Source organism: Bos mutus, chromosome 6 (genome assembly GCF_027580195.1).
Source record: "Bos mutus isolate GX-2022 chromosome 6, NWIPB_WYAK_1.1, whole genome shotgun sequence".
NCBI lineage: Eukaryota > Metazoa > Chordata > Mammalia > Artiodactyla > Bovidae > Bos > Bos mutus.
Genome location: NC_091622.1, coordinates 35,694,949 through 35,719,208, shown reverse-complemented (window position 1 = coordinate 35,719,208; position 24,260 = coordinate 35,694,949). Strand labels below are relative to the sequence as shown.

Here is a 24,260-nt window from a genome sequence, read left to right as displayed (position 1 = left end):
ACAGCTTCCTTCTCAAAAATTGGGATTAAAAAAAGGCTAAAATGCCCAATACCAAGACGGAATTTCTCCAATATAAACTGGTTGACTTCTTAGTCCGAAATATGCTTCTACATCGCAGTAATTTTAGGCAGTTATAAAGGAAAAGGGGATACGTGATGAAACTAACAGCAAAAGTTCACCAACTTACTGAAAGCAATTTGGCCCAAATACAGTGGCAAGATTGTGAACATTCATGCGGTTCTGCACATGGTGCTTGGCTACTTTCGTCAAGAACTGGCAAAGGTACTTGAGGAGGCAGTAGTGGGTATCTGGCAGCTCTTCTATTAAGGCTCTTAAGTTACTCTCTTGAGCATCATTTCTGTCATCTGGGAAAAAAAAAAAGAAGAAAAATTGTTCTCAGGTATATTTAACAGTAGTAAAAAAGATACACAAGTACAATATATCCCAACATTTAATTCAGAAATCATTTCCAGGGACTGAGATGTGACATTATAAAGAGGCATTTTTGCTTTTTCTTTGATCCTCAAGCATTTAATTTTCAAGAATAACTGACTTATTCAAGACATCCTGAAAACCACAAGCTTTTTATTCAGTGAATAAAATAGGGTGGTATTTCAATTCTGTGTTTTCTTGCCATAAATTAAGATAACGGCTGGACTTTTATCCATAGCACATCTTCCATTTCATTTTTGCCTTCAAGTCTGTTAAAAACAAGAATCTCTTGGTTGAAAAAACTTGATGTTAAGAGACCTACGTGGATCACCATGAGTGACACCAAACTCAATAATCAGGGGTCTGTGCATAGAGAAAATGGACAGAATCTTTAAATTTTTAAGGAGATTTTTAATCACCCACATGTCACAGAGTTTAGAATTTGATATATGCTTCATACAAAAGTCTAATAACTTTGTGTGTGCCTAGTTGCTCAGCTGGATTGAGCTTATCTGACTCTTTTCGACCCTTTGGACTGTAGCCTGCCAGGATCCAAGGATTTCCTAGGCAAGAATACTGGAGTGGGTTGCCATTGCCTCCTCCAGGAGATCTTCCCGACCCAGTGATTAAACCCTAGTCTTCTGTGTCTCCTGCATTGCAGGCAGATTCTTTACCCACTGAGCCACTGGGGAAGCCCCAGTAACCTTGTATGAAGCCAAAAACATCCAGCAATGTACCAAAATTCACAGGCAGACATGTGAAAAGTTTCCCTCAATTCTCAGAGATTTGTTTTGTCGATATTTAAATAGTAAAGTTGCCATCTTAAGTAATTCTGTATACTACTTTCTATCATAGGGACAAACAAATCCTTTACAGAAGATACTTTCAGGGAATAATGACAACCTATCAGAGATCAAATTGTCAACATCTGTTGGATCATAGAAAAAGCAAGAGAGTTCCAGAAAAACATCTATTTCTGCTTTATTGACTATGCCAAAGCCTTTGACTATGTGGATCACAATAAACTGTGGAAAATTCTTCAAGAGATAGGAATATCAGACCACCTGACCTGCCTCTTGAGAAACGTGTATGCAGGACAGGAAGCAACAGTTAGAACATGGAACAACAGACTGGTTCCAAATAGGAAAAGGAGTGCGTCAAGGCTGTATATTGTCACCTTGCTTATTTAACTTATATGCAGAGTACAACATGAGAAACGCTGGGCTGGAAGAAGCACAAGCTGGAATCAAGATTGCCGGGAGAAATATCAATCACCTCAGATATGCAGATGACACCACCCTTATGGCAGAAAGTGAAAAGAACTAAAGAGCCTCTTGATGAAAGGGAAAGTGGAGAGTGAAAAAGTTGGCTTAAAGCTCAACATTTAAAAAATTAAGATCATGGCATCTGGTCCCATCACTTCATGGGAAATAGATGGGGAAACAGTGGAAACAGTGTCAGACTTTATTTTTGGGGGCTCCAAAATCACTGCAGATGGTGACTGCGGCCATGAAATTAAAGGATGCTTACTCCTTGGAAGGAAAATTATGACCAACCTAGACAGCATATTAAAAAGCAGAGACATTACTTTGCCAACAAAGGTCTGTCTAGTCAAGGCTATGGTTTTTCCGGTGGTCATGTATGGATGTGAGAATTGGACTGTGAAGAAAGCTGAGCAGCGAAGAATTGATGCTTTTGAACTGTGGTGCTGGAGAAGACTTTTGAGAGTCCCTTGGACTGCAAGGAGATCCAACCAGTCCATCCTAAAGGAGACCAGTCCTGGGTGTTCATTGGAAGGACTGATGTTGAAGCTGAAACTTCAATACTTTGGCCACCTGATGTGAAGAGCCGACTCTGATGCTGGCAAAGATTGAGGGCAGGAAGAGAAGGGGACAACAGAGGACGAGATGGTTGGATGGCATCACTGACTCAATGGACATGGGTTTGGGTGGACTCTGGGAATTGGTGATGGACAGGGAGACCTAGCATACTACAGTTCATGGGGTTGCAAAGAGTCGGACACGACTGAGCAACTGAACTGAACTGAACATTTAACACACATTGGATTCTTTAATTTAGATAGGCCAGCTGCTCCAGCCATTCAATAGTGTAAGAAACAGAAAAGTGAGGCAAGTAAGATGCAAAGGAAGAAGAGTGCCAGCATTACAGATACATAAGTAATGTCCAATAGCAAGAAGTGAAAACACAGAAAGTCATAGACTGCCACTGACAGTGGCTGTAGACCACAGGATAAGAATGCAGGCTAGGAAGCAGGTTTAGCTACCTACTACTTTTGTGACCTCAGACTCTTCACTGCACTGTTTCCTTATTTTTAAGGGTAATATCAACTGGAGAAGGCAATGGCACTCAACTCCAGTACTCTTGTCTGGAAAATCCCATGGATGGAGGAGCCTGGTAGGCTGCAGTCCATAGGGTCGCTAAGAGTCGGACACGACTGAGCGACTTCCCTTTCACTTTTCACTTTCATGCATTGGAGAAGGAAATGGCAACCCACTCCAGTGTTCTTGCCTGGAGAATCCCAGGGATGGGGTAGCCTGGTGGGCTGCCATCTATGGGGTCACGCAGAGTCAGACACGACTGAAGCGACTTAGCAAAAAATGCAAATCAACTATGAAACAGGGTTGTGATGAGGATTAGAGTTGACACTTGCAGAGTATTTAAAACAAAGTAGGTGACACATACTAAGTGCTATGTTAAGTGTTTGTTAAATAAGCAAAGTAATGTTTTGCTTTACCTTCATTACCTTGGTTTTATGAATGCAGTGAGGTTTCAGTGAAATGTCTTTTAATACGAACCCATTTCACCTTTATGAATGTTAGAATAAGTGATGCTGTCAAAAATAGCAATGCTGAAAATGTATAGATGTCCCCTCTTTGGTAGAATCATATTGGAGAACATTCTATTTATGACTGGAATAACTCCATTTCTTATTGATCACAAACAATGTGATCCAGTAAACTATAATTTCAGGGCAAATAGATCTCTTGATACTAGAAATTATTCATAGTAATTTTTTTGGCTGTGCTGGCTGTTCTTATCTCCAGTTGCAGTGAGCAGGGACTACTCTGTAGTTGGGGTGTGCAGGCTTCTCATTGCAGTGGCTTCTCTTGTTGCAGAGAACAGGCTCTAGGGCATGAGAGCTTCAATAGCTGTTTCACGTGGGCTCATCAGTTGTGGCTCCCGGGCTCCAGAGCATAGGCCCAAAAGCTCTGGCACATGGGGCTTAGTTGCTCAATGACATGTGGGATCTTCCCGGACCAGGCATTGAACCTGTGTCTCCTGCAATGGCAGGCAGATTCTTTATACTGAACCACTGGGAAAACCCGTTTTTTTTAAAAAATCATATCCAAATATTTTGATAATCCATAAAGATGTGGTATGTTGCATATTATCACATCATTTTCCACTGTACTATGATCTTGCCTAGTAGAAATACATACGAAATGGAAATAATTGTTGGGAGTGATTAAAAATGAATTGATAACTATCCGTTTTTCATACCTTTATATTAAAAAGACAAATGTGAACTAAGAGGGGCTCCCCTGGTGGTTTCGGGTAAAGAATCTATCTGCTAATGCAGGAGACACAGGTTTGATCCCTGATCTGGAAAGATTCCACATGCTACTGAGCACCTACGCCCATGCACCGCAACTACTGAGCCTGGGCTCTAGAGCTCGAGAGCCACAACTGCTGAAGCCCACATGCCCTAACGCCTGGGATCCACAAAGGGGCCACCGCATTAAGAAGCCTGTGCGCTACAACTAGGGAGCAGACCCTGCTAGCTGCAGCTAGAGAAAAGCCCGCATAGCAAGGAAGATGCAGCACAGTCAAAATAAATACATAAAATAGAACAAAAAAGAAACTAACAGAAAATGTACTCCTATTTGCCTTTTTTTCCTTATGGTGACTAAGGCAAAGTGAGTCTGGATGTTTTCATGGGTGTGTGCTCTCTTTCTAAAATGTGGATTAATTCCCAGCATTTCAGGGTATAAGCAACAGCTTTCCAACAGTGTTGACAATGGACATCTGGCCGCCCTTCTGGCTCTGAAATGAAACTTCAAACCCTATGGCAGGCAATGTGTGAAGACACTAGATCAAAAAAAAAAAAAAAAAAAATTTAAAATAGTTAGGATTTTATGACATCTTTGAAAAGCTGCAGTACTTTGATGATTTACTTCCACTATTTTGAAATATAATGAGTAATTTCCCAGGAAATAAAACTGACCAAAAAATGGGAAGGGAGATATCTATTCAGAGAATCTCCAACTTAACAAAATACCATGAAATCCTTCATGGCATGAATGAAAAAATCACTAAATATGGTCTCCAAAAGCAAAAATAAGTATGATGGGGAAAACATATGTATCTCCTCCTACCCACAAGCATTCCCGCTTCCTCTGGAGGACAGATTCACTGGTTCACCCTACTTCAGCGGCTCTGACAGCAGTGTACCACACTTGGACCTTAATATTCATAATTTACCTCCTGAGTCTTTGTTCAAACATATCGGTAGTGAAGTAAAGACTTTATTAGCATAACATTTCTTTTCATACCAAATAATTACATGAGACGTGAGTTAAGATCCCTTTGTTGGGAAGATCCCCTGGAGGAGGGCATGGTAACCCACTCTAACATTCTTGCCTGGAGAATGCCATGGACAGAGGAGCCTGGCAGGTTATAGTCAGACACGACTCAAGCAACTTAGCACCCACAATAATACTGAGGATCTGCAATTTATACTGCTTTTCCAGAAATCTGGGGTAAATATCACCTTTACTGCCCACCTGCAGCTATCCCACAGATAAGTCTTCCTCCATATAAGATTAATAACTGCTCCACACATTTATAATGTCCAGCCTAGCACTGAGTAGGCAAGTATGGGTGCAAATGTGCCTAAGAAGATGCCTTTTGATGTTTTCTAGAAACAAAGTTCATAATAACTATTATTGTTTGCATTACTTTTTGATTCACTGATACCTAAATATAATAAGGAGTACCGTATTCATTCACATCCTTACATTTATACTGGTTGTGACAATGTCTCAAGGTCTCACATCATAAATAAGAATGAGCAGTGCTTCTATCTTGGGCACACTTATTCCTAATGTATACTTATCCACACTATGTGTGGTGTTGATCACATGCTTTCCATGTGTCTGACTGTCTCTAACACCAGGGATACAGCACTAAACAAAATAAACATCATGCTTTTATTAAGCATATTCTATTTGGGGAAAGAGGGACACGACTGAGCAACTATGCACTGCACAATGCAGATATATTAAAATATTTTAACTGTTTCAGAAAAGTGTGGTTACTTCTAGAACTAAATTGGAATAAAAATTAGGATGTGTATAATTTATGAACCCAAAGAGCTTAAAAAAACTTTGTACATGGAATAATGGTTAATAATTGAAACAGTCATCATTTTCCTTAGTATCAATCTTTTCCTAGGAGAAGAACTAACTTTTTCTATTAGTGAAAAGTGCCATTTCAAATTATTCATGTTTCTTACAAGATTTTCATTATTGGCTGAATGTGACCCGTTTTTTTGTGTGTGTTTTTTTTTTTAAGCTAAACCATGAACAAAAAACTAGCACCCAGTATGTGTGGTATACAGGTAAATGACTCAGCAGTTGAAGAAAACTGTACCACCAGAACTTCTGTTCCAACTCAGCAGTTGAAGAAAACTGTACCACCAGAACTTCTGTTCCAGATTAGGTAGCAAACACTGAAGCATGTGACAAGTATTTGCTCTCATTAAAAAGAGATTACAATCATAATCAGCAATAATGGACCTAATCACGGGATGGCACCCTACTCTTATCTGGACATTCCTCCTAGTGCTTGTCATGTGCTTTGACTTTTTGATGGCCAGGAAGTTATACTGTACATACAATCTTAGCCTCAAGAAGAAGAAAAAAAAAAAAAAAACAATTGACAAAATGCTAATCTCTACTACAATATATCTCAGGGCCATGGGAAGGTCAGCTATTAAAAGAACCAAAATATTTAGCTTCATGGCGCCAGATTATTGAAGTAGCTTTTTATTTCCTCATTAATGCTCACACAAGGATTTATGAAAATTTGCTAATCTATTAGAACAGTGAGTTGATGCTGACTCTGAAGCTAGAGAAAGGCCACTAGCTCAGGAATGTGGACCGCCTCCAGAAAGAGAAGCCAGCAAAAATCAGGGACTGCAGCCTCACAGCCACTTAGAACTGAAAGCTCCCCAAAACTCAATGAGCCTGGAAGCAAGAACTCAGGCCGACACCTTGGTTTTGACCTTGTGAGACCTGAAGAAGAGAAACCAGCTGAGCCTACACAGTTCTCATAGAACAATGAGATAGCAAGTATGTGATGTTTTAAGCCACTATATTTCTGGTAATGTGTCACAGCAGCAGTAGCAATCTCACACATTCCCAGCTAGAGATGACTAGACTGAAACAGAGACATTCATTAACTTTTCCATGTTCATACAACTACCAAGCAGCCAAGCTGCAACTCAAATCCTGGCAGTCTGACCTCAGAGCATAGGCTCTGATCAGCGCATGCCTACAAAGCTCACTTATGAGTATCACTATCACACAGAACCTAGCACACTGTCTCAAATATGTCAATATTTAAATGTTTCTTGAATCAACAAATAAATAAGCAGAACTGGTAAGAAGTAGTAGGAAACTACTACTGGGAGTAGGAATCTCCATTCATTTACAATCAAATATAACATCTTAGGTCCTGGGGTATATGTGGGGAACAGCATTTTAATAAAGGACTCTTAAGAATTTCTGGGCACAAAATGCTTCATAAAACAACTAAGAATAAACAAAACACGAATTCTGTTTCTTTCTAAACATGCAGAAGAATGGGGAAAATCATGATAAAATGCCAGCTATCCTGGATTAGACTCGGTTTTACCTCTGCATTTTATTTCTCGTGAGTGGAACCATGTCTTTTTAGAGTGATGAGAAGTTTATATACATAATTCTATCTTATGATTAATGGAATTGGTATTTTTCCATGTGAAAGGAGAAGTTATATTTTTACAGCTCTCTTGCAACCCTTGCCCATGACAAAGTTCTCAAATCCTCACACAAATTTCTCAAAGGGCGGAATGATAAAGTAACTAATAAAAATTAATAAATGACAACCTGTTCTTAGACGTTATTAATAAAACTACAAATCTTATCTTTCTGATTAGCTCCTGCAAGATGTAGAGTTATGTTTATTGCCAAATTAGCCTGTATCTAGATTGACACTGCCACTCCCAGAATGGACCTGCATGTGAAAGCAAAGGCAAAGGGTGCAGGAAAAACAAGAACTAGATGATGCTTTACATTTCAGTCCTATAGCCAAAAACTAATGCTCAGTGACACCAAGTAGTACATCAGCAAATCTATGCTGCAGACATTCACTGAATGCCTGTCAGTGGAGATGAAGACATCAATTAAAAACATAGCAAGCATTTAAATAATCTATCCATATAGCAAAACTGGGAGCTCACATCTAGGCTAAATGTGAGACACAAGGGTGTAACAGCTGAAGATTTTGTTTATAATGTAGGAATGTCTATACACCAGAGAATGGGAAAAGCTATCATTCTAATATAGGAGGGGCAGCCTCCCACAATGACACTAATCTTCAAAACTGCTGGCAATATTGCTGCCAATAAAACTTGGCTTTCTCCATAAAGCTAGTGCTATCGTAAGTGGGCAAAGTACAGTAAGTATGTAGTTTCAGTGCAAATCGTGTTACTACTATTCTACCTAATCCCCACTACTGAGCCAGCTGACACTATTGCTCAGCTGTAAGTGGACTGGACTTATTTGATGTCCTGTGACTTAAACCATTACCCAGAGTTATTTAAGGTTGTTTTGGATGTCCCCTTCTTCCCCTGAAGTCTTCAAATTGTTTATAGACTCAGTGTAAAAGCTGACTATGCTCACGGGCTCAGCAAAGCAAGGGTTCAGGACAGAGCTTAAAACGGTTCAGGTAGAGCTGCAGGTGGCTAGCAAGCTGGTCACTTGGCATTGCTTCAAACCAATACAATTTAAACAATAAACAAATTTTCAGTATTTTATGAATTGATTCTATTGATACAGGTTGTTTTACCTTTTTTTTTTTAGTAAGTCCTTTGTTGGCTATTCTCTCTTTCCCTCTTCCAGCTCAATCTAAATAAGACTTCTTCATGAAAGCATTCATGAAGAGTGCAGAATTTACTGAAGATTTCACTCAGTTTGTGATAATTTATTCCAACCCCCCCCCAACAGGCATTATTTTCATGGCCCTGGAGCTTCTGGATCTCTCTTTTTCCCCTTCAAGCCTATAATTTTCATGTTATTATAAAACTCCAATGCCTGTACTATGAGAATAATGAAAATGAAAAACACAGACAATAACAGGTATTGTTGATGGTGTAAAGAAATTGAAACTTGCATTAATTGCTGATGAGAATGCAAAATAGTACAGCTACTTTGGAAAATTGTTTCTTAAAATGTTAAAGTCACCATTTGGCTCAGTAGTTTCACTCCTAGATAGATACTCAAGAGAAATGAACACATATGTCCATAAAAGAACTTGTACATAAATGTTCATAGCAGCATTATTCCTATGAGCCAACAGGTGAAAACAACCCAAATGCCCATCAATTAATGAATGAATAAATACAGTGTAGTATAGTCGTTCAATGGAGAAGGCAACGGCACCCCACTCTAGTACTCTTGCCTGGAAAATCCCATGGACAGAGGAGCCTGGTGGGCTGCAGTCCATGGGGTCGCTAAGAGTCGGACACAACTGAGTGACTTCACTTTCACTTTTCACTTTCATGCATTGGAGAAGGAGATGGCAGCCCGTTCCATTGTTCTTGCCTGGAGAACCCCAGGGACAGGGGAGCCTGGTGGGCTGCCATCTATGGGGTCACACAGAGTCGGACACAACTGAAGTGACTTAGCAGCAGCAGCAGCAGCATAGTCGTTCAATAGAATACTGCTGCTGCTGCTGCTGCTAAGTCGCTTCAGTCGTGTCCGACTCTATGCGACCCCATTGATGGCAGCCCACAAGGCTCCCCTGTCCCTGGGTTTCTCCAGGCAAGAACACTGGAGTGGGCTGCCATTTCCTTCTCCAATGCATGAAAGTGAAAAGTGAAAGTGAAGTCGCTGAGTCTTGTCCGACTCTTAGCGACCCCATGGACTGTGGCCCACCAGGCTCCTCCATCCATGGGATTCTCTAGGCAAGAGTGCTGGAGTTGGGTGCCATTGCCACAAAGGAACAACACGCTGATTTATGTTCCAAGATGGATGAATTTTGAAACTTATGCTAAGTGAAAGAGGACAGTCACAAAAGACAATATATTGTGTGATTCCATTTATAAGAAATGGCCATAAGAGACAAACCTGTATAGATGGAAAGTAGATTAGTGTTTGCCTACGACTAGTAGGAGAAGAGGGGGGAAGTTGGGAAGGAATGGGGAGTATATGCTAATAGGCTTGGAGTTTCTTTTGGAATGATAAAAATATTTTAAAACCCGATAGTAGTGATGACTGCCCTCTCTGAATACATTAAATACCACTTTAAATTGTACACGTTAAAAAGGTCAGTTTTATGGTATGTACATTGTATCTCAAGAAAAAAATAAGGCAATTCTGTTGACTTTAAAATCCAGTGTAGGAAAAAGTCAGAAGAGAACTTTCCATTAAAGATGAGTTTATCTACTTTTCCTCTTCATATCTCACTAAGATGACAGGAATTTTTTAAGGTGTAAGCCATCAAGGATAAAGAGAACACAGCTGAAAAGACAAGAGTAAACCAAGGATTTCAGCAAATTTACATACACGCACATTCACAACACATACATACCTCAAGACCAGTTGTTCTAATGCAGAATAATTTTGCTCAGTCTTGACCTTTCCAAATTTGCATAATCCCACGCATTACTTAACATTATCTCACAGTGTCAAAGGCCATTAAGAGGAAAATATTTATATGTACTCAGTAAACCAAAGATCATCTAGCTATTAGGATCTACAACCTTAGAGATCATAGGGAATTATAAATAAGAAAGGCTTTTTTTCCTGTCATGTGGATCTGGATGGAAGCAGGACTAACTGGAATATCATAAAAATGTATAAAGTCATGTGTGGAAACCTGCGTTTCCTGGCACCACGTTTTCGATTTATTCCAGTAGAGGTTTCACACATCTGAGTGACTGGCAGCTTGGGCAGATGGCAATGCTTTAATTCTGCTCTGTATTTAGGTCTTTACCCAGGACAAAATGCATAATTTATATATTTAGCACTGCTTATAGAAAACCTAAAAGGCACACTCTGAAAATGCAAAGGGCTTAGACTTGGAGTTTAATATAATGATTGTTTTTCATAGAAACGTTTCTATGAAAAATGTGTGAGTTTAAGAATTTTGAAAGGAAAGGAACTTCTCAGTCAGAAGGAATGAACCTAGGGAAGGAAATATTTCATTTTTCCTATGGTGCTCTTACTACCCAAGAGGTAATGACTTAATAACTAGTACATTATAATTTGCAAGGCAAAACCATTCAGCTCACATCAAACAATGCCAGTGACACTATGATATAGAATAGACAAAAGACAGCCTTAACTCAAACTTACCTAGTGAATTCCTCACGTAAGGAAAAAAAAATAGTGCAAGGCTCAAGCCCCAAGTCAGCAAATGAAATAAGCTTTCTTTACAATCAGGCATTATGCTGATTAAGATAGTGTTACTAGGGTGGTTTTCTTACGAAAAACAGATGCAATCTAAATTATCAAAGCTCATAAGCTAAAATTCAGAGGCACTTAACTCTCACACATTGTTTACACAGCTGCTATTATAAAATTCTCCCCATTTAAAATCAAGCATGGGATGGGTGAAAGGTAAAGGAGAATGTCCATTTAAAGAAACAAACTGATCACATATTCTTCCCAAAACCCTATTTAAATGACAGTAAAATGATGCTTAAAAAGTGTAAGCACCCATGGGCAAAAAAAGAACAGCAGAGAAGACAGAAGGAGAGGAGATTTCAAAGCCATTTGGAAGTGAATGCAAGTGACTGAAAACAGACAGACTGCATGCAAGCCTGTCAAGCTTCAGGCAGCCTCCACCACCCCAGCACCCAGGCAAGCGAGCCAGCAGGCAAGAGTGCTGAGGCTTAGGCTCTGCATGGCATCAGTGAATTCTTGGACATCTGAAACAGCTAAGGTCTACAGTGAGGAAACAGCAGAAAACGGGAAGATGAGTGAAAATGTGCCAATAAATAACAGGCCCATTAGCATACTTCCCATCTCCCTCCCACTCCTGCTCAAGGAACTCAATAGCTGAAGAGAAAAATATGCCCACATACTGACATTTGTGGTTCCCCAATGAAACAGCTAGAGTTTCCTCTATCCCCACCATCTAATCCTCCTGAAGTGAAGCACGCCAGTAGACAAGCCCACTGGTCCACGTACAAAATGCTACTCCTAAATCTCGACAGCCAAAGATCCTCATATGTTTGAGTAAAGAGAGAAAAAGAAATCCCGCAAACAGAAATATAGGGGGGAAGAAAACCAAACCAAAGCCACATAAACAAACATCCCCAAAAGCCTTATTTGTATCTCAGAAAGAAGAACACAGTGCAATAAAACAAAGTACTTCGAAAAAAAATAGAGCATGAATATGTTCAATATTAAAGTCAAAGGCTAAAATTTTAAAATAAGGTCAGAAAATAAAATTTATTAAATTTCACAGAAAACAGAATTTAAAGATGATAATCAAACCTCTACAGGAACAATAAAAGATAATACAGGTACATTTCCAAGACCAAAAGACAATATTTTCCAGGCTGAAGGGATCTGCTGAGTGTCCAACACAATAGAGAGAAAAGACTGCCAGGAAGGGCAGGTCTGGGAAGACTGGGGAAGGAGGCTCAGGGTGACACCTACTACTGGGGTTTAGATGAGAGAAGAAAAAGGGGCCAAGAGCAATCTCCCCAGAAATAAACAATTGACAAATTATTTGACATTCTGAAAAAAACAGGCAATGGTGGATGCATTGGAGCAATCTAAAAAATGCAGATTATTTTCATTCACACAATTCCCTATAAATCTGAGATATTAACATCAGGCAATACACTTCACACAAGTACACACCCTTACATAGTGCTATAAAGGCATACCTTAATTAAATACGTACAAAAATTATCAGCTAAAATTGTGGTAGAATGATACTGGAGTAAGTAACAATGTAACAAAGCTAATCCTGCACATTTCTTTAGCAGAAACAATGAGATAATATCCGGAAGTAAGTAATCAAGATAAAACATTATATTATCAAATGGAAAGAAATATCAAAAGAACAGCTAGACAAATGAAAACTGATTTCCTCTGGGAAAGAAAATTAAGGGCAGCCAAAGCATGTTTAGGGGTTTACTATGTAAATCTTTCCACTTTATTTAATTTTTTAATAAAACCATATGCATATATTAGTCTGACAAAAAGATTTCTTTAAATAAAGGAAAATGTTAAAAGCAATAAGATGATGAATTTTATCAAGTAATAAAATTACTTAAGAATGTGTCACTTCAGTATTTGATTAAAAATGTTACTGACAAACCACCAAACCGATTGTATTAACCATTCATCCCCGCCTCTTCCCTAACACACGCTATGTTCACTGTTGCAATCATGTACCTCTGTTTTCCAAACACCTTTGTTTTTGTAATCCTTTCTTCCTAAAGCACTCACCATTTGTGGTAATTCTACCAGCCCTCCAAAAGTCCCAGTTCAAGGATCACTTCCTTCTTTCATAAACCCTTCTTATCATCTGATTTAGTAAGGATTCCTCCCCTCAAACTCACTCTGTTTTGTATATCCTGGCTTTCTGTGTACCTGTTCTATTCCCCTAATAAACCTGTAAGCTCACTGTTCACAGGACAGTATCCTACTTTTCTATGTGAGCAATAAAATACCAAACAATGCCTTTGCGTGTGTGAATGCTCAGTCGCTGTCATGCCCGACTCTTTGAGACCCCATGGACTGTAGCCTGCCAGGCTCCTCTTGGGATATTCCAGGGATATTCATGGGATATTCCAGGCAAGAATTCTGGAGTGGGTTGCCTTTTCCTCCTCCAGGGAATCTTCCTGATCCAGGGATCGAACCCATGTCTCCTGCAGCTCCTGCATTAGCAGGTGGATTCTTTACCACTGAGCCAACTGGGAAGCAACAATGCCTTTATCTCAATTTATAATTAAAAAAATTTTAATCACTGATTTCATATAAAGGAGTCCGGTACTATTTGTAACATGCAATATTTGCAGGCTCACACTTTCATTAAAATTATATAAAACATTTCAAAAAATAAAAATTGATAATTGATAGCTATTCCAAAAATATTCCTGATGAATTTCTGGAAGATTTGGTCCATTTTGTGTGATTTACCAGGCGGAACAACAACCAAAAGTTCAAGCAGTTTCAATTAATCTGGGCAAGAATTTTGAAATCTTCATTTAACTCCAAACTGGAACTCACTTTCCCCCCTTTCCTTCCTCCTCCTTAATCATTAGGCAGGTAGGTGCATTCACTCTTCTGTAACTTTGGTAATTTTTTTATTTAGGAAACAGGGACATTAGAATAAAGGGACTAATTTTAAGGTTAAAAGTTAAAAACTTGAAGGAAATCACACTAAATGGTTCATCTTTATATAATCAAGAAACCAAGGGGTGGGAGCAAGAGCTGAGGATAAACTGATACATAAGCATGGGGATGGAAGGTTGCATTAAAACTATAGATGCCTGTGTCTCATCTCTAGAGATGATGATTTAGTTTGTCTAGGATGTAGTGATCTCTGGGATTTTTCAAAGCTTCCCAGACAATTCTTATGGGTTGCCACAATTGAGAAGCACAACTTAACATTTATTAAATATATGGTACCAACACTGTTCTAATTGCTTCAGTGGATAAATCAGTATCCACAACAAGCTCAGGAAGTGCACTCCATAGTAGTAAAACTATGTGTGGTGGTTTTTACAGTGTCCACAAAGTCCGACACTTCTTCCTTCAAAAGATGGTGCCCAATTCCTCTCCTCTTGAATATGCTCCTAATGAATATAATGTAGTACAAGTGATGCTATTTGATTTCTGGGGCTAGGTCACAGAAAGGATGGCTTCCATCGCTCCTGATGTGCTCACACTCTGGGGGAAGCCAGCTACATGTTATTAGAACACTCAAGTAGCCATCAGGAAATGCTCACAGAGAAAGGAACTGAGGCGTCTCACCAAGAGCCAGCACTACACTGTCAGCCATGTGGACAAACCACCCTGGAAGCAGATCTCCCAGCTCCAGTCAAGCCTTCAGATAACTGCAGCCCTTTGACAACTCTTGAGAGCAACTTCCTGACAGAAAATACATGTTTAATGTAGTTTTCAGACAACTGTTAGGTAGCAATAGATACCTAATATACTAAGACACAGAAAGGTTAAGTAACCGTCCATACTAATGCAGCTGGCAGCAGGCACACTAGTCAGAATGGACCCAGAGCCCATGCTCTAAACCTCAGGCTGTAATATCCTCCTCCAAAATGAATCTTATTTTCTCTGTATCTCATTAGAGTTGATGCTGGAATCAAAAGAGATTATATAAATAAAGTAACTTCTAGGTATTACGCAGTGAGTAGTCACTAACTAGCACCTATTATCACAAGAAGGAATAAATTCTTACAGAGAATCAATATTAAAATACAAACAATTTACAGAAAATTATACAAAAAACAAAAACAGTACCCAGTAGTATTTTTTAGACAGCTTATCATTTATTTTAAACTCATTCCTTATTCCTATCTCTGCTAGTCATTAAAGATTTCTAAGAAAAAAACATCAGTTCTGTAGTAATTAATGATTTCTATTCTAGACAGTATCTAATTAGCATCCTCTGTAGGCATTTTACTAATTAATTTTTAATAATACATACAGTAAATTCTGATAATTAAAAAAAAAAAAAAGCAGTACTATGGACTGAATTATGTCCCTACAAAGTCACAGGTTAAATGTGACTAATGTGACCTAAACTCCAATATTTGGAAGCAGGACCCTTACAGGGGTAATTAAGGTTACACGAGGTCATAAAGGTGAGGCTCCAAGACCCTCTTCAGATTCAATGCAATCTTATCAAATTACTATGACATTTTTCACAGAACTAGAACAAAAAAGTCTTAAAATCTGTATGGCTAAACAAAGGGCCCCAAATAGCCACAGCAATCTTGAAAAAGAAAAATGGAGCTGGAGAAATCAGGCTCCCTGACCTCAGACTTTATAACAAAGCTACAGTCATTAAAACAGTATGGTATCAGCACAAAAACAGACACCTACATCAATGTAACAGAACAGAGAGCCCAGAAATAAACTCACACGCTTATCAACTAATCTGTGACAAAAGATGCAAGACTATGTAATGGGAAAGGACAGTTGTTTCAATAACTGGTGCTGGAAATCCATACAGTTATATCTAGAAGAATAAAATCAGATCATTTTCTCACACCATATAAAAAATAAACTCAAATTGATTAAAGACCTAAATCTAAGACCCAAACCATAAAACTCCTGGGAGAAAACATAGGCAAGACACAAACTGCAGCAGTATTGTTTTGGATCTATCTCCTAAAGCAAAGGAAACAAAAGCAAAAATAAACAAATGGGGTCTAATTAAATGTAAAAGCTTCAGCATAGTGAAGGAAACCATTGAAAAAAATGAAAAGACAACCTATTAAATGGGATAAAATATCTGTAAAAGATATGACTAGTAAGGGGTTAACATCCAGAATATATAAATAGCTCATACAATTCATTATCAATAAAAACCAAATCAATTAAAAAATGGGAAAAAAAGACCTGAATAGACAGACATTTTTCCAAAGAAGACATACATTTGGCTAACAGGAATATGAAAAGATGTCCAACATCACTCATCATTAGAGAAGTGCAAATCAAAACCACAATATGCTACCACCTCGTACTTGTTAGAATGGCCATCATGAAAAAGACCACAAACAACAAATGTTGCTGAGGATGTGGAGAAAAGGGAAGCCTTGTACAATATTGATGAGAACTGGTGCAACCACTATGAAAACGAGTATAGAGTTTTCTCAAAAAACTAAAAATAGAATTACCATTATGATCCAGCAATTTCACTTCTAGATATACATATATCCAAAAAAATGTAAACACTAATTTGAAAAGATACATGTAGCCCAATGTTCACAGTGGCACTATTTACTATAGCCAAAATATGTAAGCCAACTAAGTGTCCTTTCATAGATATAGATATAGAGATAGATAGATAGATATCGGAGAAGGCAATGGCACCCCACTCCAGTACTCTTGCTTGGAAAATCCCATGGACGGAGGGGCATGGTGGGCTGTAGTCCATTGGGTCGCTAGGAGTCGGACACGACTGAGCGATTTCACTTTATTTTTTCACTTTTGTGCATTGGAGAAGGAATGGCAACCCACTCCAGTGTTCTTGCCTGGAGAATCCCAGGGACAGGGGAGCCTGGTGGGCTGCCGTCTGTGGGGTCGCACAGAGTCGGACACGACTAAAGTGACTTAGCATAGCATATATGTGTGTGTGTGTGTGTGTGTGTGTGTGTGTGTGTGTGTGTGTGTGTGTACACACATATCTCAGCCATAAAATAAAATGAAATTTTGACATCTGCAACAACGTGGATGAACCTGGACAATATTATGCTTAGTGAAATAAGTCAGATAGAGAAAGACAAATATTGTCTTATCACTTATACGTGAAATTGAAAAACATAAAACAAATGAATACACATAACAGAACAGAAACAGACTTGGAGAAATAGAGGACATCCCAGTAGCTACCAATGAGAAGAAAGAAGAGATAAGGGGCAAGACAGGTAGGGGTAGGGGATTAAGAGGCACAGATTATTACATATAAAATAAATAAGGTACACGGATATATTGGACAGCACAGGGAATACAGTCAATATTTTATAATAACTTTAAATGAAGTATAACATATAAACATTTTGAATCACTATGTTGTACACCTGAAACTAATATTATATTGCAAATGAACGCTACCTCAAAGAAAAACAGATGCTTAAGAACCTCTAAACAATCAATTTTAACTTCAACTATATAAAACAAATACTATTTTAGGACTCAATACTGCTTATGAGAAAGCACACTAGTGACTTTTCAGTCTCAAAGGACACTAAGCAAACACAATTTAATTAATATTCCCTACACAAAATTTAATGCCTCAGTACTTCGATGGCAGTCACTAACTAGTCAGAAAAGAATTTCTTTGGCCCAAAAGCACCAGGGGTTTTAACTATTATGTCATTTATATATTCATATGCCAACAGTCTTAGAAATTATATTTAATAATAGCATTTCATAATTTAGTATTATTTTAGGGTAGAAGGTAAGGATCTAGAATAAGATAGCAAGGTGACAGTAATGGAGGAATTGTAAATATTTAAAATCTGTTAGGTGAAAAATAAAATTGCTTTAATTCCTAGAAGGATTTGGTGTACTGACCCTGAAAGAGCTGAAGGAAGCGAGGCTGTAGCGTGGAGGTGATCACACTCTCGGGCAGCTCCCTCAGGAAGAGCTTTAACAGGCTGGCCGCCGCACACACGTCCCCATCTCGCCCTAGCTCCACCGGCACCCCGCTCTCAAACTTCCATCGAAGCTGTTCTACCACCTTGACGTTGCCATTCACCCGGAAAAGGCCTTCCTGGGTGAGTCCTGAAACAGCCAAGATGACACAGAAAATAAACAGAGGTCTCTCACAAACACAAACTCGAAAGAACAGTAACAAATAAACCACAGTACAAACTTTCCTGAATAATTATCAAGCACTGGAAGATTTTCACAATTTATAAAATGTTTTCACAATTTATAAAATGTTTTCCCATTTACTACATATCAACCCAAAACATCATACATGATTGTTGTGAAAGCTGACCTCTAAAAATAAGGTCAGGACACAACAGACACAGAACACACACTACTCCACAAAGAAATGTCATTCATATAATCTTCTACGGTATACAACAGAAATTTACTCTGGGCTCCATAAACAACTTATCATTTTGAGAACAACTATTTAAAAAAGAATAACATGTATGCAAGAAACTTAACTGTATGTGATTACCTTTGCAATTATTTGATAAAGAACCATTACTTCTCTAGTAATCAATAAATACAAACTGTAAGACTTAGAGACTGCAAAGTAGTTAAGAAAAGATCTTGGCCTTTGGCCTATTGATCTGTGATTATTTGTGTTAGTTGGGCTAAGCAGAGAAGCCTTCATGGAGAAGCCTCTCATTTATTGGGGCCCTCTCCAGTGCTCTATCCCTGTTTATGTACTCTTAATTCTGTATTCTTTCTCTTAAAGAGGGCCACAAAAGGATTAAGCATCACAACCCAAAAAACTTAATTGATCCCTGACAAAGAGAAACCAATATATGAATAGAGAAGCTGAGAGAGGAGAACAGAGAGTAGGTAGGCAGGTGGAAATATGGAGTGTTTATCAGTCATGAGTTAATAAAATGGAAGAAAGGGTTAAGTATAAGATAATGCATGTCAAGACAAAGGGCAAAGACTTTATCATAATTTATCAATGGAGCATTAAATGTGTGTTTGACTGTGGCAGACAACATAAACCAGGTTGAAAGAAGACCTAGCTAGCTAAGTAGAGAATGCAGAGGGCAGAGAGCTTGCCTTAGGGTGACTACAGTCTATATAAGGCAGTAAGACAGACACTATGGTGGGAAGGGAATGCAAAGGAAAGAATAAAGATGATTTGGGAACTTGGTGCATACAAAGAAAACAGAGAAGTGGGGAAGACTGAAAAGTAACTTTAATATTTGAAAACTAGGGATTCAGGAAAAAGTACTGTAAAGAATGAGGTGGAGGCGGGGTGTGGTAGAAGGGTGGCAGCTGGTTTGAGGTCGAGGACAATGATTTCCAGCTCAGTGTGCTGGGTTCAAGAAGACAAAGTACCATGAAAGCAAGTGAGTCAGATGGTGGAGGAATGTTGAAAGTGTGAGAAACAATCTAAGAAAAGAGTAACCCACAGACTCAACTCGCCACTCTCTTTTTGAGAGTCCAATGGTGAATTTCAGCCAACCACCTAAGCACTGAAGCCTATCTGAATTATTTAGATGGCAGGTGTTTGTTCCTATCAGCCCTGGTTTCTCTCTCTTTCCTCTAACTGTATTTCTCTTTCTAAAGAAAAAGAAAGCTAATTTCATTTACTTTGTAATTTGATAAGACATTCATGAATCCTTTAATTCAGCAAAATACCCTGCAGTATGTTAGGTACCAAAACAAAAAACCAACTATGAGAAAAAAACTTCAAATACCACCAGGATCCTTATGGAATTTGTCATCTGATAAGATGTTTTTGTACTTCTACATATACACATATTATTGGGTTATGAAGAACACAAGTATCAAAAATGGATATGAATTTTAGCTCAATTTTGGCAAAAATTGGTGAAACCAGAGATGATATTAAAAATATTTCACAATTGGTATGGCTAGGCCACCATGTAATAGAGGAGACAGCAGGCAGTTTGTGAGCTAGGCAGCTTCTCGACCGGCCCTAGTGCCTGACCCTCACCTCTTGGTATCCATGCCATGTGGAATCCCCTCCCCTCCTTGAGTGTGGTCTGGACCTAGTGACTAGCTTCTAAACAAGAGAACGTGATGAGGTTGCAACCTCACTTCTGAGATTAGGTTATAAGACTGTGATGTCTACATTGCTTGCTTGCGTTCTCCCTGACTGTTCTTGTTTGCTCACTATGATGAATCAGCTGTTATTTTGTGAGCTCCCTTATAAAAAGGTCCACGTGGTAAGGAAGTGAGGGCAGTTTCTGGACAACAGTCAGTGAGTAACCCAGACCCTCAGGTCAACAGGCCACAAGGAACTGGATCATGCCAACAACCACATGCAGGAGCTTGGAAGTGAACCTTTACCCAGTCGAGTCCTGATATGAATGGTAGCCTCAGCCAACACCATGACTGCAGCCTTAAAAGAGACACTAAAACAGAAGACATAACTGTGTCTGAATTTCTAACCCATAGGAACTGTGGGATAATAAACAATTTTAATTCTGAAGATACATAATTTGACAATATAGTCCTCTATCTACCCAGCTCGAGAGCCTGCTTTTGGCCCAGCAAATGCCCCTGGATCTGATTTCACAGTAATTTTCTAGCTTTGACCTGAGGTTCCCTCTTCCAACAAGGATTTTTGACTCTTCCCTCAAATAAATGTACTTTCAGTTATTAAAAAATAACTAGCCAGCTCCAAGAACTGGCTTTAGTCTTAAACATTCCTGATCCCTGTGGACCTTAATAAAGGACAGAGAAGCTACAAATAGAAGTCATCAAAGTCAATGCTTCTAAACCATTTTTTCTGCCCTGATTTCACTTATTTGCAAAACTCTCTTCCCTCAGGAACTTTTCTCACCCAAACAACGCGAAGGATATTTAGTGACTTTTCAATCAGGACATGGTTATTTTACTCTGGCAAAAAGAATCCATATAGTTTTTTGAAGTCCCTTATGAACTTATATACAATACCCATGTGAAACTTATCAGACTATACAGTCTCTAATGTTTCCTATTATAAATTTTTAGGAAATGATTACGACAGAAACGTTCAGAGGGAGGAGATGTTTAGAAAGCTTTATGGAGTTACTCTCGTACATTTGAGATTCTGTCACATTTGATTTCAGGAGATGTAGATTAATCATAATGAAACATCAATTTAATGGATTAGCAATGCCAAAAAATAATGTATACAGCACTGACAGCTACAATTGAAGTATTTAAAAATCTAAAGAATACATATATGATCGTATGAATCCATCAACAGAAACTGAACATGCCAGAAGTCAGAATTTTTCTTATTAGCACACTGGCCCAGACAGTCATATGACAATATGTATGCATATTCTGACATCTGGTGGTAAGTAGAGAATCCTACACTATTTAAATATCCCACAGCATCTTCATGTTAAAGTAGAAGCAATCCAGTAACACAATAAACAACATTAGTTATTTTAAAATAACTAATCAGTATAACGGAGAAGGCAATGGCACCCCACTCCACTACTCTTGCCTGGAAAACCCCATGGACGGAGGAGCCTGGTAGGCTGCAGTCCATGGGGTCGCTAAGAGTCGGGCAGGACTGAGCGACTTCATTTTCACTTTTCGCTTTCATGCATTGGAGAAGGAAATGGCAACCCACTCCAGTGTTCTAGCCTGGGGAATCCCAGGAACGGGGGAGCCTAGTGGGCTTCCGTCTATGGGGTCGCACAGAGTCGGACACGACTGAAGCGACTTAGCAGCAGCAATCAGTATAAACATGATATGACTCATAACTTACAAGATTTTCCTTTGAATGGAAAAATACATGTAAATTTTGTGGGTTTTTTTGGTTTTTATAAAAACCCAAAGTCTATTTTTGTTGTTCAGTTGCTCAGTGTGTCTGACTCTTTGTGACCCCATAGAGTGCAGCACACCAGGCTTCCCTGTCCTTCACTATCTCCAGATGTTTGCTCAAACTCATATCCACTGAGTTGCTGATGCCATCCAACCATTTCATCCTCTGTTGCCCCCTTCTCTTGCCCTCAATCTTTCCCAGCATCAGGGTCTTTTCCAATGAGTCGCCTCTTTGCATTAGGTGGCCAAAGAAAAGTCTATTTAAAAGATCTTAATAGAGAGCTTGATAAGCACTTTCTGTTTCAAAATTCCTTTATAATAGTAAAAGGTTTCCCTCACAGCAAGTTGTTAGATATCTACATTTACATTAAACAACAAAGTATGACTATAATATCTAAATACGGTTAATTATACAACCAATCATCCCTAATCCCATATCTGACAGAGTGCCTACTGTCTCACAGGTGCATAATAAATACTTGTTGACTTAAGCTATAAAACAGTGAAACAAAACCAACTGAAGTATCTTGCCCTCAAACTCCATTTTGTTTTCGTTGTTTAGTCACTAAGTCATGTCCGATGCTTTTGGGACCCCATGGACTGTAGCCCACCAGGCTCCTCTACCCGTGGGATTTCCCAGGCAAGAATACTGGAGTGGGTTGTCATTTCCTTCTCCAGAAGATCTTCTTGACCAAGGGATTGAACCCAAGCCTCTTGAATTGGCAGACGGAATTCTTTTTTTTTAATTTTATTTATTTTTTTAATATAAATTTATTTAATTGGAGGCTAATTACTTTACAATATTGTATTGGTTTTGCCATACATCAACATGAATCTGCCATGGGTGTACATGTATTCCCCATCCTGAACCCCGCTCCCACTTCCTTCCCCATGCCATCCCTCTGGGTCATCCCAGTGCATCAGCACTGAGCATCCTGTATCATGCATCAAACCTGGACTGGAGATTTGTTTCACATATGATATTATACATGTTTCAATGCCATTCTCCCAAATCATCCCACCCTTGCCCTCTCCCACAGAGTCCAAAAGACTGTTCTATACAACTGTGTCTCTTTTGCTGTCTCGCATACAGGGTTATCGTTACCATCTTTCTAAATTCCATATATATGTGTTAGTATACTGTATTGGTGTTTTTCTTTCTGGCTTACTTCACTCTGTATAATAGGCTCCAGTTTCATCCACCTCATTAGAACTGATTCAAATGTATTCTTTTTAATGGCTGAGTAACACTCTATTGTGTATATGTACCACAGCTTTCTTATCCATTCGGGCAGATGAAATTCTTAACCACTGAGCCACCAGGGAAGCTCCTCAAACTCCATACCACACTTCAAACTTACACGGGCCCTATGGTTTATTAAAGTAATAGTTTCAAATACAGAAAGCAGCTTCAGGTTGTCTACAGTGTGATTAACTACATAGCTTTTCAAAACACAGGGCAGGTGCCTGTCAAGACTCTGATTCAGTAGATCTGAGGTACTGTCGATGAATGTATATTTTGAACACATATTCTTAACCAGGGTATTCTTAACCCTGGCTAAGAATGATGGACTGAAGGACTTCCTGGTGGTCCAGTAGTTAAGACTCCGTGTTTCCAGTGCAGGGGCCATGTGTTTGATAGCTGCCTGAGCCCACTAAAACATTTAGTTTTGTATTACCTGAATCCACCCTATTAAAGTACAATGAAGGGTACACTAAGGAGAAATAGAAGAAACGCAATCTCTAATTCAAAATTTGCCCAGATGTTCATACACTGATGGCGTGAATGTAAACTAGCTCAATTCCTAAGATTATTAGTGTACATATCTTTTGATCCATAAGCCCATTTTCAGAAGGTTAGTCTATAGGCACATCACAGTGCTCGATACGTGTTAAAGGTCGGTCACTGAATCACTGTCTGCAAACATCAGAAGACTGGAACAATTCAATGTTGATCAGGATGTGACTAGTTAACACAGTGACACACATATAAAGTGTAACAGCATGCAGAGGAATAAAGAATTAAACGAGGAAAGCTCTTTATGCAAAATGGAACAGTCTTCAAAATATACCATTGAGTGATTTTTTTAAAGAAGATTCATAAACAGTGTGCATGATGTGCTAATGTTAAAAGGGAAACAGAAAATACACAAATTTGCTTATATATTCAAATATCTTTGCAAGAACGTAGCAAAAAATAGTTTAGTATATTGTTTTGGGGAGGGCGAGATGAATGGTCAGGGGACAGGGTTTGGAGGGAGAGACTTTTCACTGTATACCTTTCTGAATTTCAAACCACATACATTTAGTAGTTATTCAATATTGTTTTAAAAGATT

At 38.8% G+C, this 24,260-nt stretch overlaps 1 protein-coding gene across 1 annotated transcript in view; it reads right to left on the bottom strand.

The window, feature by feature from the left end:
• Positions 1-24,260, bottom strand: part of FAM13A (family with sequence similarity 13 member A) — a 311,477-nt gene that overhangs the window by 271,435 nt on the left and 15,782 nt on the right. The window contains 2 exon segments of the mRNA XM_070372152.1: positions 188-365; positions 18,003-18,212. Coding sequence (XP_070228253.1) covers positions 188-365; positions 18,003-18,212 — 388 coding nt within the window.